Source organism: Columba livia, chromosome 3, assembly GCF_036013475.1.
Source record: "Columba livia isolate bColLiv1 breed racing homer chromosome 3, bColLiv1.pat.W.v2, whole genome shotgun sequence".
Classification (NCBI taxonomy): domain Eukaryota; kingdom Metazoa; phylum Chordata; class Aves; order Columbiformes; family Columbidae; genus Columba; species Columba livia.
This window is the reverse complement of record NC_088604.1, coordinates 82,753,688-82,775,709: the sequence shown is the minus strand read 5'-3', so window position 1 is coordinate 82,775,709 and position 22,022 is coordinate 82,753,688. Positions and strand designations below refer to the sequence as shown.

The 22,022-nt window shown below is 44.6% G+C and overlaps 1 protein-coding gene and 1 long non-coding RNA gene across 4 annotated transcripts; one reads left to right on the top strand and one right to left on the bottom strand.

Annotated features, from left to right (window-relative positions):
• Positions 1 to 3,628: 3,628 nt before the first annotated feature.
• On the bottom strand, positions 3,629 to 8,456 carry LOC102092123 (cytochrome c oxidase assembly protein COX20, mitochondrial). Of its 3 annotated transcripts, none has more exons than XM_065057892.1 (5): positions 8,172 to 8,410; positions 6,845 to 6,911; positions 5,891 to 6,005; positions 5,685 to 5,748; positions 3,629 to 5,104 (listed from the first exon to the last, which is right to left on the bottom strand). In XM_065057892.1, exons 2-5 carry the CDS (start codon positions 6,869 to 6,871, stop codon positions 4,963 to 4,965), a joined length of 348 nt encoding a protein of 115 aa, XP_064913964.1. In that variant the 5' UTR covers positions 6,872 to 6,911; positions 8,172 to 8,410; the 3' UTR covers positions 3,629 to 4,962. The 3 variants fall into 3 exon arrangements, with proteins under 3 accessions (XP_064913964.1, XP_064913965.1, XP_064913963.1); XM_065057893.1 differs by lacking the exon at positions 8,172 to 8,410 and adding an exon at positions 7,926 to 7,974; XM_065057891.1 differs by lacking the exon at positions 6,845 to 6,911 and having other exon boundaries at positions 8,172 to 8,456.
• A 609-nt stretch (positions 8,457 to 9,065) lies between these two features.
• LOC135579091 (uncharacterized) lies at positions 9,066 to 17,765 on the top strand. The gene is made up of 3 exons (XR_010471514.1): positions 9,066 to 9,166; positions 15,815 to 15,864; positions 17,627 to 17,765. It is a non-coding gene; the product is annotated as an uncharacterized LOC135579091 (long non-coding RNA).
• Positions 17,766 to 22,022: the final 4,257 nt, after the last annotated feature.

Sequence of the window (22,022 nt, the reverse complement as noted above, 5' to 3'; positions counted from 1 at the left end):
GCCCCAGATACGATTGGTCTTCTGGGCTGCAAGTGCACATTGCCAGCTCATGTCCAACCTTTCATCCACCAGTACATCTCCATCCACCAGAAACACTTCTCTCACTGGGTTTGGTTTGGCAGCTTGGCAAAGATGGTGAAAACTCTTGATCTGGGTGATGGAAAGCATGAATACCAACCAGAGTTGCAAAGCTTGTAGGTGACCTCCAAAAACCTGTCATGAACATACATACAGGCTTGAAGGCCAAGACAACTCACACATAAATGAACACTGTGATCACTGGAGCTGGCCACAAGCCATTTGCCACCAAAAAGAGAGATGAAGATCAGTTGTCTGGGGAGAGAGGCCATGTTGGCTGAGAGCACACCTGCTGCTCTTTGTAATAGCACTGAACAGAATGAACAAGGAGTTTAAAAAACAAGCAAAGCTTGTGTTTCACTCTCTTCAAAGCATGAAGACAAGTCTTTGCTGCTGTTAAATCCATCACCACTACAGGCAGGATGGGGATTTTGGAGCTGTGGCCAGTCAAAAGAGCCCTGCAGAGGTAATTGTCTGCTCTCACAGTACATATCGTGTACTGCCAGCGGGCTCCTGGCACGTTCAGGAGAGCTGCGGGCTGTGACGCAGTTTTGCTTATGGCAGATGACAGAAGCTTGGAAGGATTAAAATATCCTCCTCAGAACAAAGTCCTCTTAATCTTTAAAACCAGCAGACACAGGGATGCTGTGACCTGTTCCTCCAGGAACACTGCTGGATGGCTCGCAGGCAAACTCTGAGCCCAGGCAGAAAAAAACAGCGCGTGAAAACATGGGGGCCTACAAACAGTCTCAGAGTTTTGGTGGCCATTAATAAAAGTCTGTGTTTTACTCACGTTGCCTCATCCAAGGCTTTACCTTTCCTTTCCTTTCCTTTCCTTTCCTTTCCTTTCCTTTCCTTTCCTTTCCTTTCCTTTCCTTTCCTTTCCTTTCCTTTCCTTTCCTTTCCTTTCCTTCATCAGCCTGGTCTCCCACCCCCTTTGAGGGTTTAACAGCCATACTTGGTGTAATGTTTTCATTTTAAGCATTAGAAGATGTATGTTCCAAGGCCTTGAGGCACATTAACCAAAGCTCAGCTCTACTTCTGACATTTAATTAGTTCTTGGTTCTTCAAATTAAAAAAATAAATCATCAAAAGATCATCTCCTTGATCATATAGACATATCGTAAAGACTTTGTTTTGATCAGTTTTTCAAGGCAATCACGTATTTGTTTCAGACTTTAAATGGAGTAAGCCACACAACTTTCACTGGAAACCCCTGAGCTCTTGAGCTCAAAGCCTGGAATGAGAGGAGTGTGGGAATTACTCTGAGCTGGAGAAAAATCTTTCACTTGGGAGCTCATTACAAGAAAGTCCACACAGTACTCCATTGTTACCTGGTTTGCTTCCACCACAAATAACAAATGTGCTTCCCCAGCCCTAAAAGAATGACCCTACCAAAAGCCAGTCTCACCTGTTAACGACAAGAGGTGACCTTTCCTTTGCAGCACTCCGAGACTTGGAGGGGGTGGTGCCGATGCACAAAATAGCCTGGGAACCCTCAAAATGCAGCAAGAAGGCAATGCCAACATCACCTGCCAAAAATTTCTGCTTGGGTAAAGGTGTAAATGTCGAGTTGGGGATGACAGTTGTAGTTGCCTCTGCTGTCAACTTCAAAGCAGTTCTTGGGTTCTGAGCCTGTCACAACCATCAACAGCTGAAATGTTACGTTTGCTTCAGCGAGAGGCACTGAAGAGCACAGGCGACCTGATCACCCTGTCCTCTAGGGACTGAGCTGGCAATTAACTCTGATTGACACCTTTCTGCCTGTTGCTTTGACACTGACTGTCCCTCCTGGCAAACCCCTCTGCCCGGGGACATCGCTCCTGTGGGAGCAGGAAGGTGTGGAGGAGCCAACGCGCTGTAAATCCATCTGCTTATTTTGGGGGTGTTTTAGATGGCTTTAAGGGGGGATTTTACTAACTTCAGAAACAAAAACTAAGTGTGCTTGTCAGTCACCATTTAGTGACCAAGTAAGGCGACTGTCAGTAAAATAAACAAGATGTTAGCAACTTTATAGCTTAAAGTTGCTATACTTCATTCTCTCCTTTTAAAGTTTCCTCCAGAGGGCTGGAAACCAAACACCTTCACAATTACTATTTATCTTCTTTTCTAGTAACGGGCACATTCTAATTTGGGGAATATTTTGAACTTCAATAAAGCAAGGACTACCACATCTGTCATTAGCAGCAATACTTAACAATATCAAGTCCAATAATAAAACACAGATGCATGCTATGTGTTTCCAACAATGACTTAAAATTTAAAAATAGCATTAATAGGGATACAAGTCACCAATTTAAAAGATAGTCAGGAAATTGTTTCCAAATGTTAAAATTACTTCTATTAAGTTACTACAACTTTTATTTTCTTGTGAATGCATCCTAATTTATGACAACTAATATATTTGAGATTTTTTGGGGTTTGTCCTGTCCCTCACCCTTTCAACAGGGGTTTATGACCCATCAGTCACTTTCAATCCACTTCCCGCAGCTGGCGCAGATGCAGCTGTAGCCAGCACTTGTTGGAACGACACCAGACCTTCTCCCCTGCACGTTTGACCACGAGCATCCTTCCCCCTGCTCCTGCAAGCTCTCCCCTTCTCGCTAACTGCATCCTGCTCACGACTTCCTTGTCTTATCCTACGTCCTGGCCTCTTCAGCAAAGGCTCTGACTTTTGGTCAGCTCAGTTCCACCTCACCTTTTACTAGACAGTGAAGCTCAAGCATGTCAGCCAGCCTGCCTGCATATCGCCTCTTTCCCCACCTTTCTGTTAACATCTGGCATACTCGTGTTACATTTTGCCCAGTGAGGCAGCAGCAGGATTGGATGGGTCATCTACGCAATGCGGATACGTCTAGAATTTCATAGTTACTGGCCAAAATCGCTAATACTGTAGTTAAGCTGCTATTGAGCCAATATCTTTAAATGCAGTAACTTAAAACCAACATGAATTAACACCAGAGAGGATCCAACGCTGCAGTTTTCCCCAAGTTTTTTAATTTACACAGTACCGTGATGCTTCTGCTTTTTTCTTGACTACTCACAGCACTTATGCATTTTGAAGGATGCCCTTAACACGCATCCTAACGCCTTTCCTGTCAGTACAAAACACCATTCTTCTCTCTGCCACTGCTCGTTGCTGAAGTGTAAATTATCATCTGTGTGCTTTTGTTTCCTAACTCCCTGGGTGAACTCTGACCTCACAGCCAATAGACCCCCTGCTTAAGCTGCAGTGTCTTTTCTTAGGTCAGATAGGAAAGAACTCAACCGTGTACTAAAATAGGAGCTTGCTAAGCCCTGCTTTGGGGCTGGCTCAGTTTCCCACTGCCGCTCTCAGGGCTCTGCGAGGCTCCTGCCCATGCCGAGGGAACGAGCTTCCCTCCCCCTTACCCCCCAGCACAGAACCAAGGGAAATGTTCTTCTGTTCTGAATTAAGAGTGAGCTACTGGTTAACTTCCCAGTTTAAATTTTGCAGTGATGGCAGAAAGTGGTTCATTGCTCCATCTCAAGTTTTCTGCAGACCTTTTATATAAAACTATTGAATTGCATGTCCTCCATAAAATTTATCTTTATTGTTTCCTCCAGAAGAAACACAAGGAACAGAGGAAAAAAGGCAACAGAGTACACAGGTTTGTTCTCTTCTTGGAAGACCCTAATCCACAGAGGGTAAACGTTTCATCATCTTAGTGTAAACAGCATGTTTGTTTAGTACTTCAATGTATATTTCCAAATTAAATAAGTAGAGCAATGCTGCTGTTTACCTCTGGATTCCCAAACCTCCCCACACCTACCTGAGTTAACAACATCGCAAACTCTCTCAGATAAGTACAGGGTGGGGGGAGAGGAATTTGCTCAGTGAATGCCTTTAGACCAAACGTGCTTACAGCATCACACACTAGAAAGCCTTTTGTAAAAGAAAGTAAACACTTTGTGTCATCGGTGTAGATGGAAACAAGCAAGGAGTATTATGCCATCACTCATCCTTTTACCATTATGCAATTAGATCTAACACTATGTTTCCAAATAAGATGGTTTCCTTCAAATTATATAGCAATCCTTCTTTTAACTGAAAATGTACAGTGAAGTAAACAAGTAGAACATGCCTTTTAATAAAATTACTGACTGTTGCTACTTACAAATAATGTAAATTAATATTCCACCGATTGTAAGGAAATGTCTTAAATAAAAGGTTTTTACTCAAGTAAAAAGATTACTTACATAGCTTAGACTGCTTCTGAAGTGTGATTTTATTCTTAGTTTTACACAGACAGAATGAAAATGGAAATCCTTCATCTTCACAGCGTATATAAATGATCTGAAGTTATCCTGCAGCTATTCCCTTACACAAAGGCTACTGATATCACCTACCTTGCACAAGCAAAGCCTTCACCTGCTGTCTACAGCTTCCTGTTTCACAAACAGCACAACTAACAGTAGCACTGAAGGATACACTAACTCAGAGAACAGCTGATTAAAATATTTTCCTGTATTTAAATGAGATGTAATTACAACTTCGCTAAAAAAAAAAACAAAACAAAACAAAACAACTCTACGATTCTGTTTATAATGGAAAGTAAAGCAGTCCCAAAACACATCATTAATCCTCTGAGACCCTGTAACAGAACACACCAGCTCCCAAATGTTTAACAGGAGGTCATTCCTGTCTGTGGACAGAGTCATATACATACATACATACATATATGAAACAAAGAAAGGCTTGTATCCTGACTTAACAGATTCACTATGGGCTTCTTGCTTGGATTTGCTAGGAAAACCACCATGATTTACCAGTCTTAGGCACCTCACGCATTTACAGGCAAGACTGCCATTCCTGGAGCACCTTCTCCCAAAGCTGTATTAGCGCACAGACTCCTCTATAGCAGACTATGAATCGCTCCTTTCATTGCCAGTTTGTTTTCTTTCTGGATCAAGAGAACTGCCTTCAAATAAAATCTTGTTTCTCATTCCTTCTTTCAGCATTCTTTGCCGGATCCTCTGTTGGGCCAAATTGTACCTGCAGTAAAACCTAGAGGAGGGGATGAAAAGAAAACATGATTCCCTGCTTTATATGAGTGACAGGATCAAACCAAGAGTTGTTCGACCAGTTGAAACCACGCGTAATAATCCTAGTGAAATTCATTACGAAATGATGCACAATGGAAATACCAGGGTAACCGCTATTCCTTTAAGGCAAACATTATGTAGCCACTGAGCAGCAGGATATGAAAGTCCAAGGGAAAATGCTAATTTCTATAATTTGGATCTTAATTTCATGACCATTTAGTACACTGCCTTTATAATTAGGACAGAAGGATGACATATGTGAAGGAAAAACAGAGTAATTACGAAAGATGGAAATAACTGGGTGGTGGTTCGATCTCTTAGGATTCAAGAAACAATAGCAGGCTAAAAAAAATAACAAAGATCCAAATGCACTGAAATTGCTTCCTTTTAAAAAAAGAAATACTTCCGGGAGAAGGAAGAGGACGCTTTGCTAGGCAATTTTTTAACGGAGCTTCAAAAGCAGTGTGAAAGGTCACACAGGGATCATGTTGTACAAAGCAGCCAACACAGGCCTGTCAAAACTCAATAAGTGTTTTACATACCAGTATCCTAACATTGTGCAAATAAAGCCACCAACTGCAAAGTCACACGATCTTCTAACTCTACCTGAAAGAAAAACAGAAATCCTCCAAAAAATTAGAGAAAAAACACTGCATGACTTCCCATTATTAATAAGACATAACAGCAAAAAGGAACTATTTTTTCATTGCAAATAAATATACAAAACCCAGAAGAAATAAGTACTTACTAGTTGCTAAAAAATGTCCAAGACCCACAACTAAAGATCCCAGGGAGCCATAGAGAACTGATTCTCGTGCACATGGGACACTTTGAACATCGAGAAATCCCAGGAGTTTAAAGGACTGTAAGAAAAAAAACACAAACCACAACACACTATAAATGTTTCAAATTGCTTTTGTAGAAGTCTATGGTGCCAACTCCATTGTAAAACTGACTTATTATCTCAAGAGTCAAAAATAAACACTCCAGGATTTCCTACTTTCAGTGTTATCTCTGAACAAAACTGAACATGCACAGCTGTATCAGGAATAGTTTTGGAAGAGTTAACTATTGATACAGGAGGCATTGTGTTGTGCAAACCTGCTGATCCATCCTTTCTACTGAGTAGTACAGAAAAAGTATTTCCTTTTTTCCCCTTACACTCTCCAAAAGAGGTAGAAAACCCTTAAGAATCCAAGATCTTTCTTCAAAAACAACATACATCACAACAAACAGGGAAGGTTCCAATCAATTGTGCAGTTAGTTATGCCACATAATTTTAATATCTGAAAAGGCAAATGTGCTTAAAACAAAACAAACCCAACCAACCAACCAAACCTGAACACTGGAGATCGTACATGTAGTAGAAAACCTTACACAGAACATTGAATAAAACTTTTATAAACCAGTAATTTTTAACCTAATCCTACATATAGGCAGGGGCTGTAGACAGCAGTTCTTCTAAATATGGCATGTACGTTTTTAAATGAACTTACTGGTAAAAAATATTCAAATTATTTCATACTCTCACATTTATAACCTACCCTAGCTTACATCTATCAGTTTTCTATTTACTTTTCAAATGGGAATTACATGTGGCATTCATAAACCCAACTGTGAACTGGCAAATATATTTTTCATTTCAGGGATGAGTTCTGCATAACCCAAGTCTTTTAACTTGACCACAACTCCTATTTCCCACCTGACAAACATCCTTGCAAATCCACATTGGCACCACAAGCAGGAGTCAGAAACTGCAACAAGAAGGCCTGAGGATGACAGGGGTCAGGGTTAAGGCGACTGCACTGTAGTAACACCTGCACATCTTTCTGCTATTAATTCTTTTGTTAGGGATGGTGTGAGAATTTGTTTTCATTCTATTGTGTTTAAATCCTTAGACCATTAAATATCATGTGTGCAACCGCACAACTAAAATCTTGAAAGATTTTTAAATGGTTTCATTTTTTTGTAAAGCTAGTTATTTGGACAAAGTAGATTCTGAGGATGGAGTACTATATTCAACTATTTGTGGAGGACCGACAACCCTGCGAGACAAGTCACGTCCGACAGTGGCAACAGGGCCGACAAGCATCTGGCAACAGCTGGATTTGTATGCAAGTATGGAAATCCCCTCAATAATTTTTTCTACGTGCCCTATGGATGACCATCAGCTGCCTCCACATAATCCCTGTGCACAAATGAGACAAATAGGATTTGGTCTATGTTGCTCTAGTCTCCTAATGAGTAATTTCAAGTACTCTCACATGGAAGAAGTCACTTGATAGGTTGCTGTTGTTGGCTAAGAAGGTATCTTTGCTACATCCGTGCAGCATGATGCATCCTTTTAAAATAGTATTTCACTTGTTGCTACACTTGAAATCCTTCGTTATGACTCTAACCATTGCTAACTCCTGGCGTTACCAAGGCTCAAGTGTCATGACGGCGTTCCACCCACGAAGAGGGAGCCCTGTGGAGGGGTCTGTGGAAAACAAACACAGACACCCCCCCCCCCCCCCCCGCTCCTCACTCCCCACTCCCCGGAGAACCCCGGTTCTGTCATCGGTTTCCGCGCATTGTTCCCTAATTGTTCGCTCCGCAGCAAAACCAGCGGGGCGGGCCTACCACAGCCCCTCGTGTCCCCGGCGCCGGCTGCGCCTGTGCCCGCGCGGGCCCTGAGGCGCTGGGGGCCGGCACAGCCCCGCCGGCCTCGGCCTCTGCCTCATCCTCCTCATCCTCCTCCCGGCCGCGCTCCACTGAAGCGCCTGGTGACAGGCCCCACGCACCGCCGGCCTCCTGCGCCCGTGGGGATCACAGACGCGGCGCCGCCACCCACCGGCGCCGCCTCTCGGCCGCCGCTCCGGGGCTGCCCCGCCGCCCGGGTGGGTCGGGGCGGGGCGGGCACGGCTCCCTCCCGCGGGCCGGGGGTGCGTGCCAGGGGGTGGGCAGCGCCCCGGGGAGGGGGGACTGGCTGCGGTCACTCGCGGGGCGGGAAAAGCCCCTCACCGCCTGCCCCCCCCATCCTCCATTACCTTCCTCGGCTCAGAGTCGCCCTCGCCCGCCATGATGTGACAGCGCCTCGCCCGGCCCGCGCCCCCTCCCCCACCGCGCACCAGCGACACCGGACTACGGCGGCCTAGAGAAGGCACATGGAGAGGCCGCTCTATCCGCTCTGGCCCGCCCCACCTCTATGGTGCCTGCGGGGGGGGGGTGGGGCGGGCTAGCGCGCCGGCGCCATTTTAGGTGCAGCGCTGAGATTCCAGCAAAATCCTTTGTTCGGTGAAATGGGTCACGGCGCGGGCCGCGCGCGCGCACGCGGGGAGGGGGCAGGGCGAGCGGCGCTGGCGCTCAGCCCGCTCCTCCCCCTCCCTCACGCTGCAGGCGCGCGCCTCCGCGTGGCGCGCGCCGCGGCCTGTCCCCAGCGCCGCGCTACGGTGCGGTGCGCTGCGCAGGGGCCGCGGCGGCACCCGGGCCCGGGCTGCCCGCCTGGCGCTGCCCGCCGCCCGCCGCGGTGCTCGTCGGCAGCGCTGTGAGGGCCCGGCGGCACGCAGGCGCCTCGCCGGCCGTGCGGCCCCGCTGTGCAGTTCGCTGCTGTGAGACAGGCGGCTCTGGCACCCTGCCGGGCCGGTGCCGCGTCACTCGTGTGCTCGGTCCTTGTATTTGCTTTAAACTTTTTCATGTATTTGTCCAAATACAGTTAATGGACGTGCTTATCCAGAATGCCCGAGTGCACAGATACTGTTCTTGGAGACGCTGTTCTTTTTTTCAGCATGAGGTTTCTCTCCGTGCAGTAAATAAGTAGAGAGGAGAAGGGTTCGTGTACTGCAGGCACACGTGCCCCTGCGGCGTTCCGGGGCCGCGCGGCAGGACGCGGTGCGCAGCGCGGGCTCAACGGCAGCGCCCTCCTCCGTGTGCTACCGTAAATCCTCGAAGAGAGGCCCAGCCGCCTGCCGGCCTAGGCCCCAGCCTGCCTGAGCTGAGCTGTTCAAACGAGCAGTAACGGGAGTAGGAGGCGTAAACAGGCTCAGTGAGTAGCACCCAGTGGGAGAAGGCGTTTTTGGGAGCCTTCAGGGGTGTAGATAGCCCAGCTGCGCAGATGTGGGGAGAAGTTATTTCCAGTGTGGGCATGAAACAATCCGGAGTGCTGGAGTGGGATGAGGAAAAGCTGCAGTGTGCCACTGGGAGAAAGGCACCCTGGTGGCAGGGGGGAGGAGGTGGAGGAAGAATTGTTTGTTTTAGGAAGCTCTGTTTGGAAAGAAGTGCCCTTGAAAATGACCTAGTGTGAGACATACACAGCTGAATGAGACAAAACACCTAATGGGTTCAGTAAGTCCGGTGCTCAATCAGGGAGATGGACTGGAAATGATGCACTAGATATGTAATTGTACATGTAGTAATATCTGGATGGGTAAATAATGCTCAGCAACGTAGGATGGAGTTTTATGGATCTGCAAGACACTGTAAACATACATTTTGCAGGAAGTCAAGAAGTCTGTACCTGCTAAGTAGTGAATTATGTGGTTAGTTCAATTTAGGACCTTTTCCATCTTAGCTATGAAGTATAACAAGAAATGTGTAGTATTACTCTTTGATTTAAAAAATAGTGTGTCTCAAAAGCACATTACTTCCTTAGGAGAAATGAGATATCTTCACGCTTTGTTTAATATTATTGTCGATGTTGGGTTTTGGTTTTTTGTTTGTTTAGTGGTTTGTGGTGGTGGTGTTTGGTTTGGTTTGTTGTTTGGTTTTTTGTTTCTGTTTTTTTAATCCTGTGCTGAATAAAAATGTCTTTTTCACACACTGAAAGCCAAGCCAATTTGAGTTTTCTTCTCTGTTATTAGGTGTTTTGTGGATTTTGGAAACAATGCACTTTTACACGTAACCAATTTTCACATATCACTACTTGAAAAGCGTTACTGTACATTTGTATAAACTATTTTAAACCTCTGATGGCTTAGAAACAAAGTCTCAGTGCTTCCCAGCAGTTCCAAATCTATCATTGTTTTGTCTTTGTGAACTTTGCAGGCAATGCTCAGAATTCATGGAACACACTGACTCAATACATTTACTCTCTGTTCTAAAAATAATAGTAAATATTGCTTGAGTTGTAAGCAGTTTAGCCTTTTTAAAGCTGATGGGTATTATTTATGTAGTGCTGCAAACATAGGATACTTGCTACAATGTGTGTAAAAGAAAATTATTGGCATAAACCCTTCTTGGAAGAGTTTGTAATGTATGTTTTTATCTTATTTGGTTTAAAAAAATAATTGCATTTTATTAAGCAATGACAAACATTGAGGAATACAGTAGTAAATCACAAGAGCATGCTAGTATGTCTGAGATTAACAAGGCGACAGTGGTGACAAATAGACCCAGCTTTTACTGCTGCCGAGGTGGCATGGCCTGCAGAAGTTCCAGTTCTGAAGGAGAAGAACAGAAGGGTCTTTCTTGCTGTGAAACAGGGAATTGGTTATAGAATGAAGGTGCTGGAGAGCGAAACACACAGAGCATCTCCCATCTGATGGTCAAGAACAGGCTAAGGACAAGCGTGTAGTTTTCCTCTTAGTGCTGCACATAACTTGTCCTTTTTAAAAATATCCAAGTCACACAAGTTAATATCTATTGGCAGGAAATGTAACATACTGGTTTTGTTCCCCTCTCTTTGGTAGTCAGTCATCAATCTGCTTTACTGCTGCACGTCATAGTTCTGCTGCTTCTGTTCTAGAAGTTGCTCTGAAATGAGGACCTGTGACCCTTCCTGGAGTTAAAAAGTAGGCAGAGGGCTGTGGACAGTGCTTGACATCAGTGAAGACACCTGAGCTGGAGCCTCTGCAACTTCTCAGGGGAGGGGCGGCTGGCTCCATGCTTTGGGGTGGCTTGGGGTGAGCACTCGCCTCCCTTTGTGCCCGTAGCGACCTGAGGCGTTGGGGTGTGTGGGGCATGGGGACATGTCCCCTGGCTCTCGAGGAGGGCAGGGCTCCTGAAGCGTGGGCCTTGTGCTTCTGATGCTTTTTTCCTGACATGTTCTGAAGGCTCAGGAAGCAGAGTGTTCTTTCTGACATCCTGGATTCAAATAAAGGTGCCCGCATGATTCGCTACAAGGGCTGGACCAGCCTTGTGTTAAAGCCTTGGCAGAGCTGGCCCAGCAGGGGCACCTCCCAGAGCATCTTCTGTTGTACCTGGCCAGCGAGTCCTGTGGGGAACATGGCTGAGCAAGAGCCCTGCCCTACGCACCTTCTTCCACTGGCAGAGACACTATTCTGGAAGCTGGGGCACTTTGTGTATGTGTTTGGGATTGCTGCCTTGGTTTTCTGACCCTAAAGGGGTCAGAGAAAAGTATCTCTTCCCTTAACGACATCATCTGGAGCTGGAGACCCTTGAGAGAAGCTGCCTCTGCATCCTTAATTTTATCCATCAGAGCATGCTGGCTGACACTTGTTCTCAGCAGTCTGAATTTTTCCTGTATTTATGCAGTCCTTATTTTTATTAGTGTTGATCAATAAGGGGTAGCATCTTTTGCTGTGGAGCAGCATGCCTCTCCACTCCACCCTGAAATTGCCGGCTTGGGAATGGTTTGGATTGGTCTTTGGCAGCAATCCTTGTTCTGTCCGATCACTCTTCACCTCTGTGTTTGAAGGTCAGGCAAGGCAAAACTCTTGTCAGTCCATCAGTGAGAGAGAGACCAGCATGTACAGAACACGGGGCAGTGGACCAAAGGCACTCACGTCACACTGTGCAGACAAGAACCTGGCTTACTGACTTCTCTGGTGCTTATTTCCTTCATCCCCAAGAGGACTTCCTTGAGGGGTCTGAACAGGATACAAGGATCTTCCGAAATAACCTGGGCTGTGCTCCTTAGAAGAAGGAAGCCATCACACAAACCTGGAACTTCCTACCTTTAGCACCTCTTGGTCATCTAAGTTATTCCAGTACCATAAGCTGTTGATACAGCGCTGTGGAGAAGCAAGCACTTGCAAAAGATGTGACAGCCTGTCCTAAGGCATACATTTAATAGGTGCTATGAGTGATAACCACTTTCGGTTGATGGCTACCATAGACCCTTCAGATATCTAACCTTCAGTGAGATGAATTCAGCATCCCCCTCAGAGCTGCACGCCTTGCCCAGGCAGCTTGCAGCGGTTCTCCCAGGCTGTCCGTAGCAGTTGTGAGTGGCAAATGGCAGCTGCTCTACCCGTTGGTATCAAACCACTCTCTGCTTTGCTGTTCGGCTCCACATGTAGCTTAAACTGTTCCAAAACGGGCTGTGGACACTAGAGGTGGTCCAGGCCTCCTTCTTCTTTGCTGTGCAATCCTGCCTTCTTCTTTGGACCACCAGCTCTGCCATCTGATGCAGCTGAAAATTATCACTACACAAAAAGCTGTTTCCTGGCCATTGTGAGCAGAGAAACACACTGGCTTTTGGGAGCAGTGCGGATTTAGATCAAGTGCCCAAAGAAGTCGCTGTGTTGCATGTCTTGCTTGGGAGGTAGCAAGCCTTCAGCTTCCTGAGCTAGTAGTTAAAGCATACCTCAAGTCAAAGTTTAGAGGTGTCCAGCAGGACTTTTTATTTGTCTTCATGGCTACCCTGAAGGTACTTAAATAGGAGTCAAGCAGTTGCCTGTGGTAACCACATGCCATTTCGTAAGCCGTGAAAGCAAGGGGTACTTAGAATTGCCAGAAGCTGTGAAGAAGATGGTTATTCCACTCATCCTCCATTGTCACGAGGGTGTTTGTCCTTCAGGAGGAGGACAGTATGTTATTGGATGCAAATGTGTGGGAGTTACACATTTTGATAGCTTTGTGATGGTAAATATGTATTATCACAACTGTAGAGATCCTGTGCAGTAGGTTATGTGGGAGTAGCCACCCTTGTGGGGACGGGGCAGGCACAAGGAGTGTGTGCAGGCTGCTGTTGCCAAGGCAGTCGGCAACCACACTTGCACAGTTTAATTTAAAAAAATACTCTTTTTTTTTTTTTTTTTCCCCTCAGCATTAATGCTAATACAAATTAAATTTCAACTGCAAGACAGTTGTATTCTGTGTTGGCTTTGCTGATTGGTTCTGTGGGTTGGCTTTGCCTAACTCATTGCTGACTGCCTGTACAAATGATCTTTTCAGCTGCAACACCTAAGAGATGTTAATTCAACGTTCTCCTCTAAAAGCCAAGGAAACAAGGGCAGGCTTCTGCTGGCTTTATTTCTTCTGCCAGATCTTTTAATCTGTTTATCTTATTCAGGCACCTGATTAAAAAAGAAAGAGGGGTTTATATTAAAAAAGAAGGCTTATATGAAACATAATGGTTGTAATTGCTATACTGTTAGATGTAGACCTACATGTAGAATTTAATGTCTAACTAGTAGCAACTGGACTTATAGATACTTCTGACTAAAAGTAGAACAGAGGTTTTTTTAATTAACCACAATTTTTCATATAATGTAAATTACTTACTTTGTCTGTAAAGCATGTCTTAAATGTGTAATGGCAAATACTGACAGACACTAAGTCATCTTGTACATCACTGTAATCCACTTCAAGCAGATTATGGTAGTATTTATTTCTGCAATTTTTTGGTCCCTTTTTTTAAGTTGCAACTTTGTAAGGTGTAGAACTTCTTTTCTGATATTGAAGACATCAGGAGATAGATGCTATTTCTGAAACAAATCTAAATAAAGATGACCTAGTAACCACAGGGTTATAGAAACATGAGTGTGGAAGGGAACTCTTCTCTTGCCTCAGAGCTAGTTTACTTAGGCCCATTTCATTCCTGACATGTTTATCTAAGTTTCTTTTAACAGTTCCTCTTTCATTTCACATCTTAATTTTTCAAAATGCGTTAGCTGTCCTGAGGTTTCTATCACAAACAGTTTGGAGGAGGGTTATTATGAACTCTGAGCATCAACGTTCCACATCTGTCATATGGATGTGTCAGGCTTAATCTTTATTAATTCCTGAGGGAAAACTGAAGACTAGAACTAATAAGATATTTGTATGGCAATTGTTTCTTTTGGGATGTGGTTTCTAAGAATTCATAACAAATTGAATAGGCTTGCGCCTGTAAGAAATTTATTTAGAAATAAGCTATTTAAACAGCACAACAGAACTAGATAACTCATAGAGGAAAAGAAGTAAAATCTATTGAAGGCTATTAAATGCTCAGGCACCCTCTCAGGCACAAGAATTCCCTGAGCACAAGTTGCTGGAGGCTGCAGGGGTATTCTGAGGAAATGTCGTGGATTGCTTCTCCTGTCTTCACATTTTCCCCCATATACCCAAGACCAGCTAAATTAACTTTTTGCATTACTCTCTGTGGCTCTTGCATTTTTGCCAAGATTAGGTTATAGCTTAGGGAAGGAAAAGAACCTTCTTACTGCATTAATGGGCTATAGCGTGGACAACTGGTTCGTTTTTAACATAGACAGTGATATAATATAATGATCTCACTGAACTGAAGGGTAAGAGAGAAGTGGTTTGCCAGGAGCCACTTTGACAATGCATTTTGCATGCAATGTGCCGCTAAAGTAGATGTATAATTAGCAGCGTACAGGGAAGGAGGGGTCACTTTCAAGGAGTACCTTGTCTGGTGACATGACTGTTGGTACCCTGCCAGATGCAAGGTGTTTTGTTCCTCTGGAGCTAGCAGTATGCTCCTGAGACAGCCACCATCCAAAATACATCAACAGATTCAGAAAAGTCGGGGTATGTTTCTTTGTCATACTGCAAAGGCTGGTTTCAGTATTCTAGGACAGGATCTCCTATACAAAGTAGCTTAGCTTCGGTGAGGGGCAAAGGAAGGCAAGCTTATGGCTTCAGAGGATCTCATAAGAAACAGCCAGTCTGCAAGGCTGAGATTTGAGATAAAAGTCAAGCACGACATATTATTTCCAAACAGTTGTTGCAGATTTGCAGGCACCTCAGGTGTCCCACTGTGGTGTCCAGGTTCCCTGGCAAGAATTCAAGGTTTTTCTCATTTCATGACAAGAATGACTTAGTGTCTTGCACACTGAGAGTGTTAGTTTAGCATATAAATATTTCTGTATGTGACGTGGTTTCTGTTGCTTTTTGAGAAGGATCAGAGATCAAGCACACTTTGTACCTTGTTGCTGGTGTTCTCGGATCCAGTATTTTTTTCTCCTTTCCTGCTGCCACGCTGTGACCTGGCCTCAAAGCTGATCAGTCTGTTGGTGACTGGCTACTAAGGCTGGGACCTTCTGTCGGGCTGTGATTTTGGAGGATTCTAGTTTCCTGCCTAAAGTGGGTGCTGGGCTAAAGTCACTTGTATCTACAAAATAACTCTACAGAGCACCTGATGCAAGACCAGCAGAACGTGGTGAGAGGCAGAAGCTGTGGTCTGAGGTTTTGGAAAACAGTAGGGCAGCAGGGATTCTATGGGTAGACTTGGAGATCTGTGTGCAGCCTCTGCACAGAGCTGGTTGTCGTTGTCCCCCTGCAAGTGCACAGTGGTGCTGCGGGGGAAGGCATTGGGAGCTTAGTGCAAGGCCCAGTGCCATCATCCTCACTGGTGAAATAGCTGCCTGCCCCCTAAATTCAATTGCAGACTGCCTGGGTGTGGGCATCTATTCAGTGGCTGCTGATCTATGCAAAAGGTTTTCTTTCTTTATACTGGTAGTTTTATATTCCCATACATTTTCCCATGCTGATAGTTTTGTTTTCCCAGGATGTCAGACTGGTGCCTTCTCAGTACGTCTGCAGGAATGAGAGCAGAAGGTAAATGTGTGCTTAATTACCTCACTTGTAAACTGTTTAAAATTCTTAGAGAGCTGGATATAATTGATGTCTAATAGATTAGGTTTTCTGGTCTGCTAAAGCTAAAGTAGCCTAACAGCAGCCAGAGGTAGCTGGTGAGTTATTCTTGCAGCCCCAGGGAAGGCTGTGTTGGCAGGAACCTTCAACAAGCAGCTTCACCCAACCCTGTGCCTCAGAGAGGTGCCATTTCCAATGTGAGGAAGGGAAAGGAGCGCTTGTTTTGATGAATGGTCCTTCAGAGTGCTTAACCTAAGCTTAAGATAGTATAATTCTGAATAATAGTATCGGTTCCATCTGATTTGCACCTTGTCCTCACGCTTGGGAGTGATATGTATGTTCCCATATTTTATGTTTTCCTTTTTACATTTGTTTATCTCCTGTGAGGGTACTTAAAACTCGTTGATCAAGATTATCATTGTGATACAGCAGTTTGTCTTAAATCCCTCATCTTTTTTAAATGCTTGTAACTTGTAATGAATGTTAAAAAATGCATGCTGTTCAAAGTTCTGTTGTGGGGGTTTTGTGTGTGTGTGTTTTTGGGTTTTGTTTGTTTGTTTGTTTGTTTTCCCGAACCTAGTGACAAGCAAGCCTCAGATTTATTTGGAACATATTAGAGGTCTCTTTAAATTCTTATCTATAACTGGCATAATTATCTGCTCAGAGAATTTGTGGCAGAAGACCAATCCCTAAGAAGAACTTCATGCATTATGCTGTTATTTTTAAGTCAAATGATGGAACAGTCTCCTGACCCTCACCTTTTCATTTATTAGGTCTTTCTCCAAAAAATGCAGAGCTGCTGTGCACTTAGAGGAGTAGAATTTAAACATTTTGATTTTATTTAAACCTCAGTAACCATCAGCTCCTTAGGGGTGTGTCTGCTAAGAACAATCTGTCACCCGTCACTGGGCTTTTAAGTGACTGTGATTTCAGATCCAGAGCTAAGACAGATAATTACCAAAATGGTGCAGACTTCAGTTGAGAAAAGTGCTGTTTTTTAATATTATTGTTATCCACAAGAGTCCTGCTTTCTCAGTTCATTCCACATTCTTATACAATTTCAATCTATTGTTACAAAGAATGACATATGGACTGGTTTTAGTTAATTTTAAAGATGTATCAGCAACAAACTGTCCAGAATCTGTGAAGTTATATAAATTTTGGTTAAATCTGTTTTTTTCACAGTTAATACATCTCAGTTTCTGGGAAGTTTCTAGAATCCATTTTAACAGACATACACTGGTATTTCACCAAAGCACTAAGCTCTCCAGATCCCTAATACTTATTGATAACTTCAGATTTATTGAGGTTACTAGTATGATTTGGGGGGAAAAAAGAGGTCAGAGTACAGACACTGTGAATTTTGACAAGTGCTAAGATAGAATTTAACCAGTGCAAAATAGGATCAGTAAATTAAAAAAATATAACCTGTTTTCTTGTCCAGAAATATAATAAATTGTTATTTGACCTCCATCCCAATAACAATGAAGTTACCATATTTAATAGCACTATAAACTCGGGAAAAATAGGTCTGGAAGGGATCCCGAGATGTCATTTTGTCCAAAATTGTGTAGGAAGTATGGACTAGACGAAAATCGCACACAAATCCTTTCTGCTTCTAGCGTCCTTCTTGCATATGTGCACTTTCAAGTCAGCATTGCAAACAAATGCTTCTACAAAATCCTGATGCGAAAGGAACATTAAATGTTGTTTATTTGATTCTTAGTACCAATATATTATTCTGTTGGTGCAACCTGCCTTCATGTTCAGCTGACAAGTCTCACCAGAGCAAGTAAAACATCTGGGACAGCTGTGATTTGGAGGATGGGCGCCACACCTTGTGTGGCTCCTGTTGTGAGTCGGGCTGATGGTGGCTGCTCGCGGGGACCTGTGAGCAGCGTAGCTGGAGGAGCTCCAAGAGGTGAGGTCTGGTTGGGTTTGTAGATCCACAGAGAGCAGCTGTGACTGTCCCCCTCTCTCACAGGAAGGTGCTGCTGGCTGCTTTGTTGGTCTCCCCTCCACCTTCCAAGCCTGGCATTTGCGACAGCTTTGCTCATTCCTGGGGATCTCTGTGCTAGTGGAGCTGTGTCTGTGTTAGAAAGTCATTCAGTGCAACGAGACTGGATCAGTAGGGTGAGGTATATGTCTGGGTGATTCACTTCATGTGAATTATGAAACACAATAGGCTTCACTGGAAGAATTCACGACTTTCGCACCTTCCTAACTCCAGCCGTGAATCAGCAAGGACACAAGCACCACATCTACGAGCAGAGGCTGGATCATTTGTGGTGTTTGGGTGCCCCTTGACATCAGGTAGGATGCCACACACTGCTTTGCATCCCTGGGTCACAGGACCATGCCCCTGTGCACGGTGAAAAAGCTAGTGCTGCATTTACCTCTGGCCTTCCCACATGAACTGTGTTTATTTAGCCATGTCCCTGAGAAAGGGTGGACCCTGGACAACCAGCAGAGTCTGTCTTCTCAGCAGTCTCTGAATTGCTGATGTGCATGACCTTTGTGAGGAAGGAAGATGCTTCTCCTGTTTACTTGTGATCCACCATCCCATCCTCGCTGGCTGGTTGTGTCCTTTCTGATTTTCCTTGTGTGACCACCCGGCTGGGGGCTTTGACTACCATCTTGAAAGCCCTGAGGAACCATGCCACCTTTCTCTGGAGCTCTGGGTAACCTGCCCTCACCAGCCTTGGGTAGACTGGCCTGTTAGAGAGAAGGAGGTAGCCAGGCTGGCTTGTACATTCTGCCCAGGAGGAAGCGATGGTGGAAGCCTGCTTGTATGCTGCTTTGTGAAGTGCTGACAGCAAAGGGGAAGGAACTGGTGCATGGTTTGCTTAAATGCTCCGTTAAAAGGAGTTGGTGGGAAATGGGGTGTTTGGAGGGAAACTTGATAAAGGCTCTGAAAGCAACAGCCACAAATGGGAAATTTGATAAAGGTTAGAGAGGCAGGGGGTGAAGCTGGTGGCTCCTGCCCTGGAAGGTTTGACAGAACCTTCTCAGGAATGTTCTCAGCAAAGAAACCTTCTTCTCCCCCTCCATGTTCAAAAACTTTCTCTCTCTTTGACCCATTGCAGCTCACATGAGAGATCACCTATCCTTCCACTGCTAGCTTCACCATGGTAGATACCCTGTCCTCCCTCCCCAGTAAGGTCCTGACAGACAGACCTCTTATTTCCCGGAAACTTTGTTTCCTTCAGGAAAAAGCACTGAGTCATGCAGGTATATTCACCTCTGTCTTCCATGGGAAGGTTCAGAAGAGCTATTCAAAGAGTAGCCATGTAATCCAGGGTCAGAAGAGGCCATCAGCAACCCTTGGACCATGTTCTCTGCTCCCTTTCAGGTCCCCCAAAGAATACAAATACTTGGAAATTGTGCAGCTCTAGGCAAAGATCAGACATGTATTTACAGAAGTGGGTCAGTGAAAGTGTTTGAACACCACAAAGACTTCTCAGTGCCACCATGCTGTTCTCACTCATCCTGGCAGTGCTGAGCACCTCCTACAGATCTCATCATTGATCTTCCATGATTAGAAGGTAACACTCTTATTCAAGGCTTAGTTGATCGGTTCAGAAATGCTCAATTTCATTGCCTTTTTGAAGGTCCCATCCTGCTTCAGAAACAGTTCTAAAACCGTATTTGAAATTCCCCACTCCATTTGCGAGTACGTGCTGACCGGGGAAGTTCCATCTGGGGGAGAATTCCAAGTTACTGGAAATAAAATTGTTCTCACCTACATGTTGCCCTCAGACAGAGGAAGTGAATGCATGAGTCAGATTAAAAAAAAAAGCAAAATAGAACCCCTCCATTGTTTTATCACAGATTTCAGGATGTACAAAATTGTTTTATCATGGAATCAGGATACATGGATTTCATATGCGTCATTTGCCTGACTTGCCAGCAGCAGTTCTGGGTGTCAGCCCCAGTTTCTTCTCATATTGCTTAGGATGCTCGAGTCTCACTGCTATAGGACAGCAGCTCCACGGCAGTATCAGTGAACTGAAAGAACACCTTGGTGTTGGAAGAGAAAGCTACAGAGAAAATGTTCCGTGCCACCATCCAAAGTCCTTGCTCTGGTGATAAAACTGAGAGTTCGGTTACCATTGTGTGATCAAATTTGATTTCTAAATTGCCTCAGACAATTTTCAGTTAACAAATTGCACATGATACTCTTTACCAGGCTGATGGGTTATTTTCCTGTACTTCCTGTGCTGCTATTGAAAGGGAACACTGGGAACCAATTTTGACAGTGTCCACTCTCATAGGGACTCTCATAGAGACTCTCATAGACTGAAAACAGGTTTGAAAGTTGGTGTGTTTGGCTGAACAGAGGTAAGAAAGACCAGCTGAACAGTCTGGGAGTCAGACATGAGCGTTCATATCCCATCTGAGGGTGTGACTGTCTCAGGGGCAGCCAGAGGCTTTGACATCAAAGGGGAACATAAGGACTGACCTCCCTGAGCAGCCGGGACTGCTGCCCGTGCTGGGATGAGTCAGCCCGTGCTGAGCTGACCTGTTCTCCACTTTTCCTCATGTGGCTGCCCAAGGTTATTTTATTAGGATAGAAAAGCAATTAAATCCAACAACACAACTCTTTAAACTACATTGTAAGATGGAATAAAGAGGATTTTGAAAACAAATCTAACCTCAACTCAGTGGGTCCTTACAAGGCAGATATCCTTTTCTCTGGGGTTTCCTTGAGTCCCTCTCGTTTTCTGTCCAGGTTCCTGCCTTGCCTTCTCTACATCAGTTTCCTCTCTAAATCCTTGGCTTGATGCAAAACCTGTCTTCTCTGATTGCTGTCCAAGGCTTGTATTTACTATGGGACCCATCTCATGACTCCATTCTCCCATAACCATTTAGACAACAACCTGGCTCCATGTTTTTCCTGGTGGTTTCTAAGTGCTAAGCCATGGTTGGACCATCTGGAGCATGAAGCCATGCTCTTTGCAAGCTCACCAGGTGAGTGACTGTCTCTCAAGGAATGCCACCTGTGTGGGTGAGAGGCTTTTAGAGGAGGTGGAGTACTTTGAGACAAATTGCTCATTCAGAAGGAGAGTAGGCTGGAAAGCTAATTCCCTCACATCAGCCTCTGCCTTCCCTGGCAAGGCTCCAAAGAGCATCTGAGCTTCTTCTGACGTGAGCTGGGAGGAAGGTTCAGACAGAAGTTTGGGAAACGTCACATGATGGAGAGCTTACTCAGTCCTGCAAATCCTGCCCATGCTGAACAAGTTCTTTCAAGTATGTGTGAGTTCCACTACTGCCATTACGGTAATAAATCAGCTGGAAAAGTACCTTATGTTTGACTGGCTAAACCAAGAGGGACCCAATGCCAATGTGTGGGCAACTGAGTCACGCTCTGTCTGAGCGGCAGCTTGACTCTGAAGAAGACAAGGCACAGCTCTCTGTACATTTAATCACTGCCTTGAACATCATAAAACGCATTCTTCTTTTGCTGTCCTCACCTATGGAGTGACCATCATGTTCTTTTCAGCTAATTGCTTTGTTGAGAGGCTAAGCATACATGCAGTATCAAGTCATTGGCAATACCACATGTCTGTTCATACTGTATATCTTCAAATGCCACAGTTAGACTTCAGAACTACTAGTTTTTTCCATAAAATACCATGTCTGTCTTCTGAGGGGCGTTGTTCCTCCTTTGATGGACTAGAGACCATAATGTTCTGCTTCTTAATTTAGCATCTAATTGCTTGTTAGTTGTACTGTAAAGTTCTTTATGACTTCTGTTACATGCCTACAGTAATTAGTGATTATATTCCCGAGGCCTGCGTAGCAGCGCTTTAACACTGCATAAGGAGATGAAACCCACCACAACAGAGTACAGATTGCTCCCAGAATTTCTCATTTTGCATCCTGAAGCTTTGTAGAGCCTCGCTGTGGGAGTCTCTCCAGAAATAGAGTCATGGGTAATCCATTATAGTAATTTTGAGTGGATTTTGCAGCAGAAATGCGTAAAAATATTAATGGGAAGCTTCCAAGATCACGTAGCTTTCACTGCACCAAGGAGTATGGGGACTTTTCAATAACAAACACTTGGCTGTTAGTGCTATGATTAACTGTCATTTCCAGGACTTGAACAAAAATATTTGATG